Source organism: Egretta garzetta, unplaced genomic scaffold (genome assembly GCF_000687185.1).
Source record: "Egretta garzetta isolate BGI_Z169 unplaced genomic scaffold, ASM68718v1 scaffold598, whole genome shotgun sequence".
In the NCBI taxonomy this organism is placed as follows: domain Eukaryota; kingdom Metazoa; phylum Chordata; class Aves; order Pelecaniformes; family Ardeidae; genus Egretta; species Egretta garzetta.
Genome location: NW_009260621.1, coordinates 327,125 through 347,058, shown reverse-complemented (window position 1 = coordinate 347,058; position 19,934 = coordinate 327,125). Strand labels below are relative to the sequence as shown.

Here is a 19,934-nt window from a genome sequence, read left to right as displayed (position 1 = left end):
CTGTTGCACAGTTGCTCCGATGACAGCTACAACTGCATAAAAATCACAGGGACTTGGGGACTTCTCCCGTCACAGGGTCACGGAGACATGGGGTAAGTTTTGCAGAACAAGCAATAGAATAGGAAAAGGAGTGTTTGTACTAGAAGTCCTGCTTACAGCAGAAGGTTTCCCAAGGAGGAAGGATGGTCAAAGTCCACATTCACTCATTCTCCTTAGAAAGCACCTCCCATAACTGAGTATTCTGAAAAAAAAACAAAAACACTTTGCCACCAGATACTGCACAGCTTTTCCTTACCTTTCTGCCTGTATCAGCCCAGAGAAATACAGTAATCAATGCATTTTCATATCCAAATTCAGTTTTCATTAGGCATTGATGCGGCTCACAGTAGGGCTTCACTTAAACAAACTTTGCACGCTCTTGGTAGATACATTTCGGTATGCAGGGCTGTTGCGTTCAGTACAAACTGAAGCTCTTGAGCTGTCATTTCCATTCCGCTGTAGGTGCTGGGAGGCTTTGTGGCAAGACCGGGAGGTGCAGTAGGGTGGACAGATTGACGGTTTTCTGGAAGCAGCTAATATTTGGATAGCCATGTTTAATACAGCTAGCAAGCTTCATATTGCTTTCAGGAGGGCTGCAGCAGAACTGGCTGGCTCTGCTGAGAGGTTTCCCTTCCCACTCACACATCTTTAGTAGCTGCAGCACAAAACAGCTAATATTCACCAGTCCCACAGGTGTTCCCTGTTAATAGACACATGAATGTGATTTCTGCCAATTTAAATCCTGCGGTGAACCTGGTGCTCTGAATCCCTGTTTCAGGCTTCAGGCCTCATTGGTAAGTGCAAATATATTTGCTGGGGTGAATTATCCACAAACTGAGAAAGGGCTGATGTCACCAGCCCACCCCACGGGGCTGATGTCTGGGGCTGAGTCCTCCTGCACCTGCGGGGATGATCCTGCGGACAGGGGTTTGCCCTTCCAGGCTCTGTGGCTTCTCTTTAAAAGCTCTTTTGTCCCAGCACTTGCCATCTGGGTTAGGAAGTGAAAATAGCAACTGCATTTTTTTTTTTTTTTTTTATGGCAATTAGTATTTTGTTTTAGATCTGGCTTAGTGAAGACTGAAGAGATGCTCTCAGGTTTGTTCAGGGCTCCTTCAGCTACTGCTAGCGGGTGGAAATCAGTGAGGAGGATGTTGATCTAGTCTCTTTTATCATTCTTTTACAATATATGAAGAACACTTTGAAACTGTTTGTTTATTTAAAAAGGAAGGGGGAGAGTTCATCTTCTTTAAAGACAGAAGTCCTAGTTTTTATCTGTTAATTTTTTTCTAGCATGTACTTAGGAGTTCATAAAAATACATATTTCAGAGGGAAGAAATCTGATTTAGGGGAATGATTTTTCATTTGAGAGTGTTTAAAATTGTGGCTTTACTTGCTGTTAATGTTTGCCTGGCATTTGAGTTTAAAATGCTCTTGTTAGAGCACTCCTCCTGCACTGCCTTCAGTGGGTGATAGACAGCACTTCCACTCCTATTGCCAAGGCTTTCAAAGAAGCTCTCCTGTGAAATTAGGTTTTACCAGGTTAGACTTTCCTGGCTTTTTCTAATCTCAAAAAAAAAAAAAACCCAAACCCAGGAACTTCCAAATATTGTGAGACTTTCCTGGCTTTTTCTAATCTCAAAAAAAACCCCCCAAACCCAGGAACTTCCAAATATTGTAAAGAAGTCTTTAAAAAACATAAAAGTTGCAAATGTTTTTCTTCCCTCCCTCAGTAAAAGCGAGCTTTTAAAATACTGGTCTTTTTCTAGACTGTGTTTTCTCTGCCAGCTTCCCATTGTGTTTGATTCTTCTTTTCCCTAAGTTGTATGGCGGACCCTGGAGGGCTCCAGGGACGTGATTTCTTCAGATCCATTGGTGTAGCATATTTCTGTGCTTCAAGCAGCCTGATCGTGTCCCTCGCTTTCCTAATTTGCTACAAGAGGGCTCTAGCTTATTGCTAGTGATTGTGCAGGAGCAGTGGGATTTAAAAGGAGTTTATGTCCCTTCAATTCCCTTAGTCCTGTTGCATTCTTAAAAACTAATTCAGCCTGCCCTAGAGAAATAGCCTTCTTCAGAAGTGTGCGTGCTGGTCGACTCAGGTATACAGGCTAAGGGGTCCAGGTTAAAAAAGATCACAGAGGTTTGCAAGGTGGGCGCATGTCCGGTGTGTTGGATCACAGGCTGGAGGGGCACCTTTTCTGTTGGACTGAGGGGTCCTGAACATGCTGGTGGGTTCCCTGGTCTGCAGCGCGGGCTGGGAAATGAGGAAAACCCTGAGCCCTTTTAATAAGGCTGGGTCTGAAATGCCTGCTGGAAGGAAGCATCGATGTACTTTTGTTTATTCCTCTGTAGTATTTTTTCCTCATTTGTGTCTGATACGATCTTTGGAATCCGATGCAACTCAGGCATTGTATATGGTGGCTTTAAGGCATCGGTGTGTTTTTAGACTATACTTCTCCGTGTACAGCAATGAAGTTGTTGTCAGGAGCTGCAGACTGGCGCACAGGAGCTGTTCTCCTCTCACCATTCAGTCCCTGTTGCTGAAGCATACGCCTTACCTCCTGCTCTCCTGACCTGCCTGAATACCGGCTGCTGAGCCTCGGTCAGGCGCACCGCCCTGCTACAGCTCAATTCCCCTCCTGTAGTTTGAGGCACAGCGACGAGTGCCCCAGCTGGAAGGCACGTGACATGTTCTCTGCTTTACAGGTGGGGAAACTGAGGCACGGAACAGTTGGGGTTTGGCCCCTGTTTATGGCAGAGCTCCTTCTCCCCATGCTGTGCTTTCCCTGTCTCTGTAGGGAAGAAGGGCTGGAGCGAAGACTCTGAACACAGATACTTTTGCCACAGAGACTGGATTATGTGGCAGACTAGATTTGTGCCTGCTGCTTTGTGTTCTGAACATGCATTTCTGCTAAAGCCTTTCCCTGGCTGCTGGCAGGCTCCTGGCTTCCAAAAGCTCAGTCCCGTTTTTCCTTCAGAAAACAGAGGCTCTGGGGGAATTTATAGGAACTCTAACTCAGGGCAGACACGTGGTTTCCAAAATTGAATCTGGCTTTCCACGGCTTTTAGCAGAAGGGTTGATTTGGGTCAAAATTAATGCAAACACTTGTGTAGACCATTTAACATTTAGTTTATGGACCTGTTAAGGCAGCAGGATAATCCCTTTAGATTACCCGTGTAATTCCTAGTGAATATTTATTTTAAAGTGACTTCAGTGCCCTTAGTCATTAGCAAAGGTTAGTAATGCATCTCACAGCTGCCAGACTCAATACGACAGCATTTGTCAATGGGAGGGTTTCTCCTTTTGTTTCCTTTTTTTGTTTGATTGTTTGTTTTTTAACATTTCTCCAACTCGTGCCGGCTTAATCCCATGAGCTCACCTCTAATCATGGGGAAGCATCCGAGCTGCCTTTCCCGTGTTGACTTCCACTTGAGCGAGGCTAAGGAGGGTGCCTAATCCGGGGCTTTTCTCCTGCTGTCTGCCGAGGGTGTTGGGTACACAGCCTGCGTGGGCTGCGGGGGGGAGGATGGAGTATGCTGCGGGTTCAAGGACACGCTCCCGCTTTAATGTGCGCAGACATGCTCCCGCTCGCTCTCTGATTGGCAAGGTTAACTCGGAGAGGCTGCAGCTTTTTAAACTGATTTGATTAGGCCCGCTACTTTATCCCATTCCCTCCCCCACCACTCGGCCCACCACCTCCTGATCCTTTTAACACAGCCCTTGGTCCAATAACCAGGCAGTCTGATTTTTTTTTTTTTTACCCCCCCTTTTTCCAATTTTCGTGCTGAATTTTGACGTTTTGTAAAATAGATTATGCAGCCCTACAGGGAAGATGAGGAGGCAGTGTCTTAGTCTCAGGGCTGTGTTTTATTGTGACTAGTTGAGAGGCTGGGATTTGCCTCCTCTTCCTCGCTCTCCCTGGCTCTGCACCTTCCCCAGCTCTCCGTGTGAGTGTGTGAGTTCAGGATCAAGAGGCTGAGGGCTAACGTACCCCAGCTTAGATGCTCATTGCCTTCAAAGTCCTCCTCTCCGTGCAAAACCAGGGCTGGGGAGAATTACACAGCTCAGAACAACTTAGCACCCCAAGTCCTCTTCTGCTGTGGTATGATGACGTGGTCACTGTTTTACAAAAAGAAACAGGGACAGCATGGATAGAGGCCTCCTTTATCCTGTAGGAGCAAAATAATGGTACATTTTAGTAGCAGACATTACTAGTTGGGATTATTCTGGGAGAACAGATCACCTGTAGCTTCCAGCTTCCATGCTGGCTGACAAGCGGGGTGGTCTCGGAGGGGCCAGGAGAAGCTGGTTTGGCATTAATGCCTGCAGCCATCGGGACAGCAGGGCTTGAGTGCACCCTGGACCAGCCTTTAAAGAGTATGTGACCCTGTTGCTGTCTTTAGCCGGTGTGCTTCAGCACTTTGTGTGCTGCCAGTTTTCAATCCTGGGCTCCGCCTCTGCTATGCAGCTTATGTTTGTCATATTAAATACTCCAGGGGAATCTGGAGCCTTGCATACATAAGTGCCTCTTGCCAAGTCTCTCTAGTCCTCCTATAAATAAGTAAATAAAGCCTGTAAATTACAGGCACTCACAAAACCAGAGCGCCCCAACTCGCAGAACAAAATTACTGGAGAGTGACCAGCGCTGCTTAATTTTGGGGAATCTCAGTTTGATCCAGAGGAAGGCACATCTCTTGTTATCGCTTGCCTATTTGTTTCACCAGAGCTGGTGAAGCTGCTAGTTGAGCAGCTCGGTGCTGGCAGGGACCAAATCCAGCAAACAGGACCGATCCTACAGAGTCACCCTGGTGAAAACAGCATAGAATACAGACAATCCCCTACACACAATGTATTAAACCTTGACATACTGCATTACTTAAGAGGTCTCAGGGAAAATTAAAACCCCTTTGACTGGGTTTTGCAATGCAGGGAAAATTTTAGTGACATTTAAAAGGTTTCCCTTGTGTTCCTCTAATGGGATAAATAAAAAAAGGCTTGTTTTAGGCCAGCAAATGGGGGGACAATCCAATTTCCCTGATTCCATCAAGACACTCTTAAAGCATTAGCTTGTGCAGTTTTAAAAAAACCCACAACAGACTGACCCCTCTGCCTGATGGCTTTGAAAAGTGTCCTGATGTGGAGGTATTTATCCTGCACAACATGCTTCATCGAGGCACTCCAGCAGCGCTCCTAAATATACTCCTTTGTTATTAAACTATTTAGGAAGACAGCATGCACAGGAGGAAACGCAAACACCAGTTTATTATGTACTGCTGCAGTCCACAGTGGGGCTGTGCTCAGAGACTAATGCGGGCTGACGTGCTCTTTAACTTTGGTACTTGGAAGAGAAAAAGAGTGGCATTAACCAGCAACATTTCTGATGAAAGAGCAAAACCTAAGTGTGCCCTTAACTTTATGTTTTTAAGCATGGTTTTGTCTCAAAACAAAGACAGATTCCCCCCCGGAATGTTATATTTGCAGTTTGTTTCCATCAGTCAGAAAGATTAATGTATCAACACTTACTTCAGAGGGGGCTCTGGGGATTGATAATGGGAGATACGAAGCCTTTCACCTCGAGGTCACTGGTTCAGCTCTGCCCCACGTTGGTTGCCACCACCAGTACCTGCCATCTGCTCCTCCCTAGCCGTCCGCCCAGTGTGAGATGGGCTGGTCCCAGTTCTGGGTGCTGGGGGCAGATGTCCAGGTCCCAGCAGGCTCCCTGGGCTGCTTTAGTAGGAAATGGGACGGACCCGCTCAGCTCAGCCCCAGATGTGATGGCAGCCCCGCCTTTGGCTCCAACTGAGCACCACCAGGGAACTTGACCTTCTGCTGCGCTTGTACGACCCATGAATGGCGAACCTGTTATTCCTGCCCTGTGCAGAATAACTCATTCAAAAAGCAGGACATCCCTGAACATAAATCTGTCTGTTACAAAGTTGGCCGCGGTTTTGCCCGGTTGCCTCCAGAACCTGCTCAATTTCATTAGGAACACCTCTATTATACAGCACGAGGAGGGAGCGAGCACTGCCTCTAGACTTTGAAAGAGCCCTTTAAAGCAAAGATCAATTTTGCATCTCGCTAAATAAGTAATGACAGACCAAACTGCAAGTACTTAGTTCAGCTTTATTTTAATAGCGCTGTGGCTCCCATCGAGAAATCCTGGTTACTGATATAGTTTGATGTCCTTAGCCAGTTTTCTCCAGACATTTTTCCTTTTTTTCCTTAATGTTGGCACTTCATTAAGAGCTGTTTGGAAACCTGACTCTCTGTGAATAAGCAGTACCGATAAACCTTTCCCCTCTCTATTTACTTCTCCTTTCTTCCATTGGGGAACAGTCCCAATGATTGTAGGCTGAGAGGGGATTTTTCAGAGTCTAATGTGTAGTTGTGCTTGGTGGTGGATGATCAAATGACAGAGCAGCTTCATGCCTTATAAAATAAAAAACAGTAAATCAGATACTAATACAATTCACGAAGGCTGCTAAAAGGCTGTTGGATGTCACAAAAACAGCAGCCCTTTGAGGTGATGAGACAGGAGCATCTTAAGTCAACACGTGCAGTCAGCTTCTTCCTGGCAGTGGTCCACTTTGGGGCAGGATCCAGGCTCCGAAGCCTTCCCCCTCTGGCAGCCGGCTGTGAGCGTGCGAACGTCCTCTCTAATTCCAGATTAGCCGCAAAGAGGAGTCGTCATGCTTAAGACAACAGGCGTGCTTGGGAAGGAAGGGTTGTTTGGAGGCTGCAAGGGCACAGCACTATCCTGAGATGCTTTCAAATATCTGAGCAGGGTCCCCGGCATTGGGTTTGTTCTAAAAGAGCGGGGGGAAAAAAAAAAAAAAAGAATTGGCTTTCAAGCTGAGGGCTGTGGGCCGCTGTAACTCAGCTCCCCTGCTACCCTAGGCTTCCCCAAGCTTGGCTTACCAAAATCGGATCTCATTTAATGAGTTCAGAGGATGGTTCAGACCATCTCAACATGGAAAGTTTTGATTTTGTGTACGAAGTCGAGGAAGGTTTAAGAGACCAAACCAGAGTCTCCAGAGTCTTTATCCTCACTGACTTAAAAGAGAAAAAGCTCCCTAGGCCGTTCGCAGGGCCTCTGCTCCTCCTGCGACACATGACCACGTGCAACGCTGCTGTGCTTTCATTGCAACCATGCCTGCAGTCGTCGCAACACTGCAAGCTCCCTGCCAGGGCTCCAGCCACCACTGCAAGGTTCTTGGGCGTTTCGGCTGACCCTGCCTTTGCCAAGATCAGCAGAAATCGAACTCCTGGGTTCAGATGTGGCACTGCTTTAGCCCACACAGGGGTGGTTTCTCTGCTTTCTTTTGGATTTCTTTATCTCTAGTGATCACTCGGTTGTTGGCTTTAAAAGGGCACTATATGAAGAGGGCATCCTGAAATGCAGAGTGGCAGCTGAGTCCCTTACAGCTGACAATTAAAAGTGCAGCATCTCCTTGGCCACCCAGGGCTGTGGGTTCAAGCCTGCGTAGGAAAAGAGGTTATTTCCAAAGTCCTGAATCCCCTTCAATAAATACAAGCCAGCATTTGCCTTGAAGTCAGAACGGGCTCAGGTGGACTGAGCAGTGGCAGCAACGCTCTAGGCTCCCACTGTCTCCTGTCCAACCTGCTAAATTTAGCAGCCTAATCAAGCTTCCTTCTCTCTCTTTGATCAGGTGGAGCAAGCAGCATGTCGACTTGCTGGTTGGTGCTGGATCCGATCCTGCTCGCAGCATTTCCAGCCCCTCGGTAGTGGCCGGGGGAGCCATATGCGGGGGATCGGCGTGTCTGCTGGGCCACCGCAGCAGCGCTTCCGCTTAATCTCTCTGCTCCCGTCCACACGTGCTGTCCTGATATCCGACAGCCGGTCCCATGCGGGCATAGCGCCAGCAGTGACTTTACAGGCTTTGTGGCAGAGATTATTTAAAGGAGATTAACCCTTCTAAACCCCTTAGATTTTAATTATTTCTGTATGTATTTATAAAACCTGCAGTCTGCTAGTTCCAGGGCACAACTGCCCCAGTCCCCATCCTTACCCTGGATTCGCAGATATACAATGCAGCCGTATTATGGGACAGGGGCTGGACTGGACGGGGGTCATCTGACTCATTTATTTATCGCCGTTCTGGAACAATTCGCATCTGGGGTGAAAATGAAACATTACGGTTTCAAACTGGAAAAGGAGCTAATAATTGGAATGACTTTAAAATGCTAACACTAACACTGCATTAATTGAATCGGTTGAGCCAATGTGGCATCTCTCACTAATTGTTTTGCTTAAGGCAGCTCTGTCATGTACTTGTTGCCTCCCCACTACCTCTGTGGTGAACATGGAGCACCTTGTATCTCTCTGAAGATGGGGCTATCTGTAAGGTTGGTGTATTGGCAGCCAGAAGAGGGAAGGCCTGTTTCTTTCAGTCCATCTCTTAGCAAATTTTTTTAATACGCATATTAGTGCTGTGAGATGATGAAGTCTGGAAAACCCTCACTGCTAACGGGTGCTGTTAAAAGGACGAAAGGGAAAAAGGGTATGCACCCCCATCCTTTTGGGCTTTCTCTCCTATCTGACATGTTGATCACTGCAGAGTGATGGAGGGAATCCTTCCTCTCTGCTTGCGAGCTGTAAAATCTGAAAGAAACTGGAAATAACCTTCTTTCTGTTTCACAGAGCAACACAGCTAATCTCGGGTGATACCCACCTTGCAGAGGTGGGGAAAACAGTGAAAGAGTTGGTAAGGCATTGCCACTGAGACTGTTGGACCTGAGTTACTCCAGAGGCCACCTCTCAGCATGGGTTACAGTCCTGGCGTGAGTGCTGTAGCTCTTTTTCTGTACGTTCTAGGATTGCTGCTGAAAAATGACAATATTTAAATGTGTGTCTGCCTGATTTGTAAACACAAGCATGAAAGGTGGCTGTTAGAAACAAAACCCACAGCATTATAGACCCCAATGATCTGAGAAAAAAAATAGGTCATTCTGAATACATTTCTTAATATCAGATGATTTTTATTTATTCTTGCCTCCTGAGCAAGGAAATAAATGCAGGCAGTGCCAAGGAGTCCATAAATAAATTTTGTTCTTGGAGAATCTCTTTAATATGCACACGGTCCTGCTTCTGTAGTAGTGAACATTTGACCAGTAGCAATTAATTTCTTATCACAGTCTTTCTATGAGGTAAGAAAACATTAGTGTCTCCATTAGGAGGTGGAGAACGGGAGCTCTCCGAGAGCAAACGATGTGCCCAGCTTCTCTCCCCTGCCCCGCAGCTTGCCAAGAGCTGCTGGAGGGAGAGGGCTTTGCCGCTGATGCCTCTCCTGCAACGCGGCTGGATGCTCCTCTCCAGGCAGATCCATCCTCCTAAGCAAATGATAGACTCAGAAAACGTTCAGTATCTGTATTTTTTCAGAATAACTATCGTTAAGTTAATGAATTTCAACCGCTTACTGCAAAGCGCACAGTATTTCCTTTAACGCAGGTGGTAAAATAGAGAAGAAAAAAAAAATAAATTAACGTCCCTGGTACAAATCTCTTCCATCTAGAGAGGATGAAAAGAGGGCTTCTTACAAAACCAACCTTACAGAAAATAACGTATGATCCCATGGCATGTAGATGATCAGGCAAAGCGTCCCAAAGGTTAATATATCTTTTCTCATTCAAATGGGTAGGGATCTCGAGCTGAAAGTGCCGGACCCGTACGTTTGGGCCCGTGCCCTGAGGAGGGGGGGAAGCAAAGGGTTAAATTTGGGGCTGTAGAAGCAGATTGTGTTTTCCTTCTATGATGTGGGCTGACAAGACATCAGTATTCTATTCATCTGTTGGGAATTAGGCTGTTAATCCAATCAATGACTCTTGAGCGAGCTGCAGCCTGCCTCCCCACTGGGGAACAATCGGATCAGACGGGAGATTGTTTAAGAGCACAGCGCGGGTCCTGGTGTCAGGTGGAATTTCCAAGCGTTCCCTAGTGAATTGGGGATGGGAAAGCTGTCTCAGCCCATTTATCCTGCCCCTTAAATAACCAGGTATCTGCCTCAGCCACGCTAAAGTGATAAAGCAGTACAAGAGCTACTAACTTTTACGCGGGGAGGGGGCAGGGAAGCACCGTGAGAAGGGAGATTTTAACATCTTGACCTGAGGAATATTGTTCTGTTTGCAGCCTGGGATTGCATTTGCATGGTCTTGTTGGAGGCTGGCTCAGCCACAGTGCGGTGACACTTGTTACAGCTCTAGGCACCGGCTCTTTCCAAACACCATTTTGATCCCCGGGCTGAGGGAGCCGGCAGCTTCCCGGCAGCTTTTATACTGCACCAATGCACTTGTTTGACAAGCAGAAAGATGCTCGATGCTGGAAGTAACAAGCAGTAGCAAATACTCTTTGGAGCAGCCTGTAAATACATACGTACAAATACAGAGCTGTGCCCAGAGTGCCGGCTGCAAATTGGGGTGAAAATGCTCAACGGGAAAACAGCCCGGAGAGTTTCAGAGCCGTAGATTTGGAAATCACTTTGTTCTGCAATTAAAGATGGCCATGTCTGCAGCGGGATATGGAGAGTCTGTATCTGTGCCAGCAGCACTACGTGCTGATGATAGTAGATGTGATAAATCCCATTGAAATTGCACTTGGAAATTTAGGTACGCCACCAGTTAGAAACTAGGGCGATGAGGGATTAGCGTAACCCTGGCACGCTGAACTCCTCGGGCCAGTGGCGTTTGGGTGCATTAGCAGATGCAGGCTTCGGGAGGGAGCGAGTGGCAGTTCCGGGGCATCGTATGCTTTCTGAGCTTTCTTAGATCTGGTTTTAACAGCGGCTTTGCAAGCAGAGGGCCCCTCCAAATTAGTGCACCTAAATGACCCACCAGTATGAGCTCAGGCAGCAAATATGAATAGGGAGGTCCCCAGACAGAAAGATCCCCAGCTCAGAGGCTTGGCTTTAAAGGGCTTCGACATCCCTCTTCCCGTGATCATAATTTTGAATCAAACAAAAGCTAATGCAATTTTCTTTGCCTTTCAGTAGCAGATTGTGCTGTAAGGGTCCATGCCATTAGAAATGTAATAATTGCTTCTCTATGCAGATCTAATTTATCGGTGAGGCACTTAGAAGATAAGCCAAATGATGGCCTGGCGGTAGGCTCTGGAGAAGGGCCCAAGAGGTGATGATAAAGATCTGTCTAGCACCTTCCGTCCTTACGGATATCTGCCTGGCACAGTGCAGGAAAAGGTCTGAATGGAAGGAAGGGGGCAGAGCAGAGAGCTCTTGGGGAGGGAGAGCTCAGGAAGAGACGGGTCCCTGCCAAGCCTGCCCACAGGCAGGGGAAGTAGAAGAGTTAATTGGGGAACCAAACTTCTGGGATACCCAAGCCCCGCGCTTGTTAGCTTGGGCTATTTGCAATCCCCGGGTAAGAGCTGCTCGTGACCAGTGCATGGATTTTGGTTTTGCTTCTGCCAGAGGTTGCTCTGCATCCTTTGTCCCATGGCATTGGTCCTTGGGGAGTGCCTGAGCTGGTACCAAGGGTGCACATTGTGATGTCTCACAACAGCCTATGCTTAGCATTAACAACTGTAACCTCACAAACACCAGCGAACCAGTTATCCTCGTGTGGGCCACCCAGTCTGAAAAATGGGGACAAAACATAAAAGCCTGTTTTGTTTTCCTATGGTTGGAGCTATCTGGGACTCTAGATGTTCTGGCGCAAAGCTGTATCTATGTGGTCTTGTTTCTCAAATTGTGCTGCCCCTGGTATTGCTTTAAGGCTCAGGAGGCGATTAAAAGCAGAAGTCAAGGTGCATGTGGGTGCACACTGGTCTAAGGTAGGGATTTTAAAATAACTGGATCAAATTTCAAACTAAACCATTGGTTTTCTGTGCCAGCATTTGCACACACAGAGATCCGCTCGTCAATCTGCTTCAACTGGACAAGCATTCATTTTGCAGGTGTTAATGGATGTGTCCAAATCCAGGCTGCTGTGTGCAAAAGCAGCACGTAAATGAAAATAAAGGCTGCCTTGGGGCCATCCACTGAGTTGTCTGGTGGAGTTCGGACTGGTTGTATTAGCCCACGTTGCCTGGTTTTGCGTATTGGGGGGCTATTTGCATGTGAATTCTGGTGTGCTTTTCCCCGTAGTCTCACCCTCGGTCATCTTGGGGATAAAATTTCAGAGAGAGAAAAAGGAGGTGATGAGGTTAAAGTAAATTGTTGGGAAGTTGAAGGCTAAAGTGGAAATAAATGAGAAATAAACCCCTTTTTAAAAGTGGAGGGAAGTATTTTCTTGCTATTTTTCATCTCCCTGGCTTGAGTGAGTGTGTGTCATGCGGCTGCAGATTTATATTCACAGCTCCTAAGCACCGGTGCTTGTTCAGAAACTGTATTATTCTAGCCCTTTTTATTCACTCACCTTCTAAAGATGTAGTGTAAATATTTATCTTCTCTCTGGCCCATCCATGCTGCCCAGGACCCAGCGCTGTTAAACACTCTTATCACCTCATCAGTCTTATCTCCTGCGATCCCTGCCAACATTTGGAGTCTGTCAATGGGAACAAGAGTGCACCTTAAAAGGTGCCACAAATGAACAGAAAGAAGAGGTGATGTGGGGGAAAGAATACCTTAAAATATAGAGTGCATGCATTGTCCCTCAAAAGGGAGAGGTTGGTGTGTATGTTTTCTGCTGTGCTTCTCATGCCGACGGTGTCTGCGCTTGGCGATGCGATCGAAGGCACAGAGATGAGGTCTCGGTGCAGAGCAAGTGCTTGTGGAGGCATGGGGGTCCTGTGCAGACCCCTTGCAGCTGGTACGGAGGGCTGTCCGGCCCCAGCTTCATCACCTATATGGGGTCTAGTTGGACCAAACTTCGCCCAGGTAACCAGCATGGGTTTGCTTTTCCTCCTTCAGTACTTGGGCTAAGTAAAACATGGGAGATGGGAGGAAGAGATAGTGTCTCCCTTAGGGCCACCCTCCTGCTCGCAGAGGTTTCTGTACACAGCTTGGAGAGCGAGTGAGGCAGGTCTGGAAGATCAATGTTCATGTGCCACTGTTTAAAAACTGCCCCATGAAACCAGTGCAGTCAAACACTGGCACATCAAGGTCTGCTTGCCATGGCGGGGCAGCTGGAATTGTGTTTTATAGCCTGTGCAGCATCTCAGCAGGGCCCGGCCAAGCCGTTTCCGTGTCTCTGCCCCTCAGTCCAGAAACCTTGTGTTAGGTTAAGCAGGGTACAGAATTTCCCAAGGAACGAACATGGGATGGCAACACCGATATAATCCTATCACTTATAAGACAAAATTGGCGTGCAGGAGCCATAGTACCACTTAACGGATAAGACAGTTGGTCCATCTGCGCTCGGTCCATCTTCTCTCATTTCTCTTGCTTAAATTTCTCAGGAGCAGAACAAAATCCTGTTATCCAATAAGTTACCCACTGGTAGTTGGATTTTCATTGAGTGACATCTGTCGCAGACCACGGATGTGAGAGGTACCGGTGATTTTGTAGCATCTTTGTTTTGATGAGTTTTGTAGACGTGGGCATTTGGTTTTATTTTTGAAGTATTTGGAAACACTCTTTGTCAACCTTGAAGGCCGCACAGCTCGGCTGTCATCCTGCTGTGGCCAGATGTACCAGCAGGCTATAAAAGGCACCAGGGATGGCACACGGCATTAGGAGGCAAGAGGAAAGCTTGGAACTGATCCATTGTTGGTCAGTACCTTGCGTGTGTGGGACTGAGCGCTCCGACATGTGAGTGTGTAATGGTCTTTCCTCCCTTTCTGGTCATCCTCTGTCTGCCTATATGGGTTCTGCCATTTCCATGAGCTCCTTTTTATGGACAGAGTATTCCTAAAAGGGCTCTGGGACTGGTACCTGCCAGTGCCTTGGAAGGTGGAAGCAAAGCTGTAGAGAATCACGCATTACTGCTTTGAGCCTAGCCTTTTCCCCCTTTTGTGCTGAAGTTCACTGAATCAGGCCTCCGATTTCCTCCTTTTTAACCTGTCGCGTTGATGTTATTCCTGATGCGTGTTGTTGAAAGGGCATTTCTCAGCAACATCCTGGCATAGAGCAGAGCTCAGCGTTGGCCCCAGAGCTGCCCAATCTCTTCTTCTGCCCTCCCTGACATCAGCTCCCCTCCTCAACACCTTCTCTTTGTGCTTCTGTCAAGCTCATGTTGGGAGAAAAAACGTCTCTAATTTCTATTAACATGCCTTAGCACAGAAATTATAATGCACCACAATTACCTAACTTTCCATCGACACTGTTTGGAAATAACTGGTTATGGTATTCGGGTTTTTACGTTACAGGTTTATCAAATGACTGGTTTCAGTGTGTATCGCTAGACTCTGGGTCTTGTTGTACTTGCACCTCTGTATGATTTGCATTTCCATAATGTGAAAGCTAAACTGGAGAGAGAAGAAGTGAACAACCACGACAAACATCCCCCTCCAACTCAGTGCTTTGTATAAAGTGAACCAGCAACTACCCTGATGGGTTTCGATGGACAAAAATTAGCTGCCCCTGCTTGCAAGCCAGAAGAGCGAAGTGGTCCATCTGATCACCGCTGGCATCTCTGCATTCCTTCTAGCTGCAGAGGATGCGCTCCTGGCTGCGATGTGGCAATCTGGTGCCAGTGATCCTGGGCTGGGCCGGTGCCATTTGCCGGTGCCCTGGGCAGGGTGCAGCAGGATGAGGACAGAGGCTTTGGTGGGCAGTTCCCGTCCGCTCACCGTTTGGGGTCACAAGAGAGGCACATCCTGGGAGAAGGGCACACCTCACCTTGCCTAGGATGCTCCAGAAACCACTGCTTTCTGTCGCACATCAGGAAATATCCCTTGCATCAAGGCCAGCTACAATTCATCTTAAGACTACTTCTGCATGTCTTGTTTCGTTGTAAAACAAACATTTCCAGCACCTGGTAGGCGATATTCATCTCACATTGGGAGCTGTAATCCTCGCTTTCACGGCCCGTCTTTGATTAGTTTCCAGGTGTGACTGTTCTGTGCTGAAGGCTCAGCGCTGCCATACCTGGAGCCAAGTGGTGTGCACGGAGCAGCTGGGCACGTTGGGCTCCAATTAGCCACAGTGCTCCAAAAGGCCAAATCAAAGAGGGATTGAGATCAGCAGCCTCCCGAGGACATTTCAAGGCCCTTAGAGAGTGACCACACTAGAGCTTTTTCCATTTACCTGGATTAAAATTTGTCACAGAGAAAATACAAGCAAATAGCATAGCATCTGCAAAGTGTAACAAATAGCATTTGGCCAGTCGTCAGGCTCGAAGGGGGAAAAAAAAATCCACAGCGTAAATAAAGTGTAAACAATGTTTGCATAACGCTGGATTAATAGTTCTTTTTAAAAACCGCACTGGGATTAGAGAGATGCATTTTGTATGCCAGGACTTGCGCTCTCTTCTTAGCCCAATAAATGCCAGAAAGTACATCTAAGGGGAATAAAAAGCATCGTTAGCCCAAAGCCTGCTGCTGAAGCAGCAGTGCTTTATGCAGGCCTTTGGAAGAGGAACAAATGGCTGTAGTATTCCTGGAGCAGTTCTATGTATTTTACAAGGAGCTTTGCAGCAAAGTGTTCCTGTGGAAAGGGATTTCTGCTGCACATCTCCAAGCCCATTCACCTGCAGGTTTTGTCAGCTATGATTTTGAAGGCGGCAATGCAGAGGGGAGCTGGCTTCCCATCCCCCAGCACACACACAACCCGCATATTTGAGAGCCTGCCTTTCCAATAACTCATTTGTAGCGCTCCCGCCTCTTCTTCCCCAGCCCTGCTCCGTATTTTGCTGAAGTCAGTGCCGGCCCTGTCACTCCTCCGAGCAGGCATGTGCTTAAGGACCACTCGGGGGCTCTGGCTCAGATCGGTTACCTTATTAGTGCAGAATAATCAATGGATGCTGTCCTTGATTCCTTCAGTTGTTTGGTTTGCAGCATCTTCTAATGACACCCATTTGCATTATGCTCCCCTGCAATTTGGGCAGAAATAGGCTCGCGAATTGAGGCGCCTCCAAATGTTGGCATGAGTGCCACAAATAGTGCTTAGCGGCACACGGAAGGAAAAATTTCACACACACACACACGTAAGTTTTCCCCAGCAAAGATGTGAAATGGATGTTTAGGCAGCAGATGCCTGTTACATCTGGCTTTTCTCTTTTGTCCCTATTGCTCCTGCAGTGGTTGCGTTGGTGCAGTGTCCCAGAGCAAAGCATGGCACCTTCCACCCTGAGACACAAGTTGCTCCTAGTTCCTCAGCAGAACAGGGTTAATATCAAACAGAACAACAAGCTGGGAAGCCAGAAGTGCCATGAACAGCAACTGGTGGGATTTCTACCTGTTTTCCTGTTCTTCTTTTCCCTTTTGCCTGCTCCAGAATCCACGGCAGGCTGTAGAATTTGCACCTTAATCCCAAAGATGATGGTAATTAAAAACTTAAGTCTCCATAAACAGATGCAAATAAATTAAGGAGGCAAAGAACTGCATTAGAGGCTAATCCTGGTGGAGCAGTGAAAGCAAAGGGGCCAGTAATTCTTTCCTTCTGTTATTTCACCTGTTCTTGTGGCAGGACGAGGCTGCGGTGCCTGGGTCTGCACTGCTGGACGTGCCACGGGAGCACCGACCGCCCACCGGCAAAGCCCTGCCCGCGCTTGCCAAGTCTGGGAGCGGGACGCGCTTCCCAAACCATTGTAGCTGATGCAATGGTGTACGTGTTAGCTTCAGGGGGGAGCTGTGTGCCAACACAAATCACACGATTTGCTTGGTCCTTGCGCCATGGGTGTTTCACACGGATGAGTTCAGCAACTGGCTCTGATTCCTGAGCGTTGTGCATAGCCCTTTCCTCACCCCTGTACGGGAGGGACATCAGCAGCCCGACAGAAATTGCTTGGGCTCTGGGTCTGCCTTTGTCCAGACCTGAATTCTGAAAGAGTGAGGACCTAAGATTTATTTGGTTGGAAGAAAAGTGGGGTTTTCCCCCATGTGCTCCCCTGCGCTGTGCCAGCATCCCCGTGCTTTACCCTTCTCTCAAGTCACTGGCTGAGGCTGGGCTTGCACAGGGGCGTCTTGCACTAAAGCATCGGGATTAGCGAGGGTCCCAAAGAAAGGCCGTAGGACTGAAATCCTTCATTTTTATGGGCTGGAAGTGATAACGCTATGAACTGAATTATACTCATGTCATGACGTGATACACACACTCTTATGCATGGATAGGTATTGATTATCCATCAATATGGATTGATGGTAGATGGTGATTCAAAGCCTGGCTGCCAGGTAGCTGGATGTCCTGGGCTGTTTATCTAGTCAATTAAAATATTGCTGTGATTCAGCTTATTTATTTAAAACTGGGATTTGCTTGTATCCCCACGACGTTACCTGAACCTCTAAAATCAAGTCTCTCTCTTTTTCAGGACGGGGAAGGCCAGACTGCACTCCATTACGGTAAGCTGCCTTTCGGCTTGGTTGTTCCCTCCTAACAGGATGGATTTGCAGCTGGAGTAAATGGTCCACATACAGGAAGCAAATTTCAGCAGAAATACGAGCAGGGAAGCTGGATTTGATTAACCAGCACCTATCTCCACTGGCAAATCCCAGCATGGCGTGAATAGGAGCGCTGGGAGAAGGAGCGAGGAAGACTGCTGTCCTCCCTTCATTCTCCTTTGCAAATTTCGTCTTGAAGCCTTCCTTTTCCCCCAATTACTGGTGCATTTTCTGCAGAGTTTGTCCCGTGTGCCCGTGTGTCTCTGGGACGCAGCTTTGCTACCTCCAGACCCGGGAGCCACTCTGGTTAGGGGATCCTACGTCCCTTAGGCATCGGGGGGTTGAGAGGAGGGGCTGCAGGGGCTTCAACAGGTTACGCAGGTGAGGGGAAGGGGACGAGCAAGGACGGCCTTCACCTCCACACCTCCTGGTGACCAACCTCTTTGAGCGCAGCTGAGAGAGCAGCCCCTTCTCTACTACCAAAACCAGCAGGGCAAAGTTAACAGCTTGTGTCCCTCCTACAATTACATGCTAATTAGGTACATGATTTTATAGCAATCTTTTTAATTGAAAGATTGTTCTGTCCCCAAATGAGAAAAGTAGAGACTAAAGTGACACATGCGGTGCTGATGTGCGGGGAATAGGAAAAAAGTATTGATTTAATCTGTATCATATTTTTTTTCCAAAATTAAGACATACCCAGTTATTATTTTATACTCTCTCAGTGCCTGTCACTGAGTAATTAAGAGCATACTTGTCATTCTGAAGTGTTTGTGTCTTTTTCTCTCTTATGATGTCTCCACAAGGACATTAGCAGGATGGCAAAATTGCTTTGCAGACCATCAGTCCAAGGCACAGCATTTGGATCTGGATCTAAACTACCAGTTTCCAGGGCCCCTGAACCGAGACTGTAATTACAATAATGTATGATTTCTCCCCATGTGCTCTTTCCTGTAGGATACTTTATTTTTCAAATTCTAATCGTTCTGACTGAAGCAGCAAATCTGTTGCTTAGTGCAGCGGTGTCCGCAGAGTGACAGCACTTAATGCCACTTCGCCTCTTTCTCTGTCCGGCTCGTTCCGCGTTTTGGGCGTTCTCACTCCTGGGAAGATGCTCTCCCCTGCTCCCAACTCCGGCACTGGCATCTGCCTACCAAGGGGTAGACGGTGGATTATAGTAGGTTGTGCAAAAGCATGGCATGTGTGTAAGTTATCCAAGAGCACCCGCTTCAAGCGAGTCCACTACGTGCAAGTAAAGGGCGGGTGCATCACCTCAATGTAAATTATTTGCAGGTGGATCCCCCTGCCTGGTGGCTGAAGCTGGTTGTTCAACACAAGCAAACAAACAAAGCTGACTTAATTAAACATTATTTCAGAAAGGGTTTCTCTGATCCGCCCTGCCAGCTTAGATGTTTCTATAATGACATTTTACCAGGGTTTTTTTTTTTTCCAGAACGTTTTAAGTGTTAAAATTTTTGCTTCCCCTTGAGTAGTATCCCAGCTGCCCTCCCTGTACGTCATCTTTGGGGAAGCCTCTCTGGGTCGCTGGGCGTGGTGTGCCCGCGGGTGCCCGGCTGTCCCTGGCTGACCATCGCTGCACCCAGACTGTCATCGTTCCCTTTCTGAGCCAGTCGGGTCATAAATCGCCCCGGTCTTGAAAACAGCTTGTTAAATGAGTGAACGGTTTGGATTCAAGTGGCTACTTGCTTGAAACTAGAACTCACTGAAAACCTCACGATCTCGGTAGGCGCTTGGTAACCAAGCTGTTCATGGCAGCAGAGGGGCACGAGAGCTCGTTTGAAAACCGTCTCTGGTGGTGCTGAACAGAGCGGTGCTTTTACAGGACCGTCCCTTTTGTTAGGGGCTGCTCAGGGAAGGGTTAAATCCCGTGAGACAGCCACTGCTTTTAGGGTGTCTCCATCCCTTTTTATGAGCCAGCGTGGCCTGACAGCTGTCCTTGTGGTGACAGCTCTCCTGATTACAGCCGGTGTCAAACTGCGTCCTGCTGCGGGTTATAAATCCTGCCTCCTTCCGATCAGCGCCGACCCCGGGTTTAATCGGAGGTTAAGTGGAGGCCAGCCGGCAGCGCGGTCCAAAGGCACCGGCTCACCGGTGGGACCCACCGCTCTCCTCCAAAGCTGGAGGCAGCGGTCGGTGCCATGTTGATCACGTTATGAGCACAGGCTCCCTGCTAAACGGCCCGTTAGTCTTCGGCTTCTCTCCATCCATCCATCCACCCGCTGGGAATACTAAAATCATTGCCGCTGCCTCTCCCAGAGGAAATCAAGGCTGCTCCAAGCACTTGTGGCCACGTGGCCGCCGAGTGGGCAGGCTCTGTATCCTCATGGGCGCTCCGGCTTCCCTGCAAAGCACCATCTGTTCGGCTCTTTCTGAGCTGTGGCAGGGCAGTGGGAGGGGACGCTGGAGGGAAAAAAAATAATAAAAAAAAAA

The 19,934-nt window shown here is 47.8% G+C and overlaps 1 protein-coding gene across 1 annotated transcript in view; it reads left to right on the top strand.

Moving 5' to 3' along the window:
• The window catches only part of ACBD6 (acyl-CoA binding domain containing 6), an 85,724-nt gene that overhangs the window by 61,726 nt on the left and 4,064 nt on the right, over positions 1-19,934 (top strand). Inside the window, exon 7 of the mRNA XM_035900741.1 lies at positions 17,414-17,444. Coding sequence (XP_035756634.1) covers positions 17,414-17,444 — 31 coding nt within the window. The remainder of the gene's footprint in view (positions 1-17,413; positions 17,445-19,934) is intronic.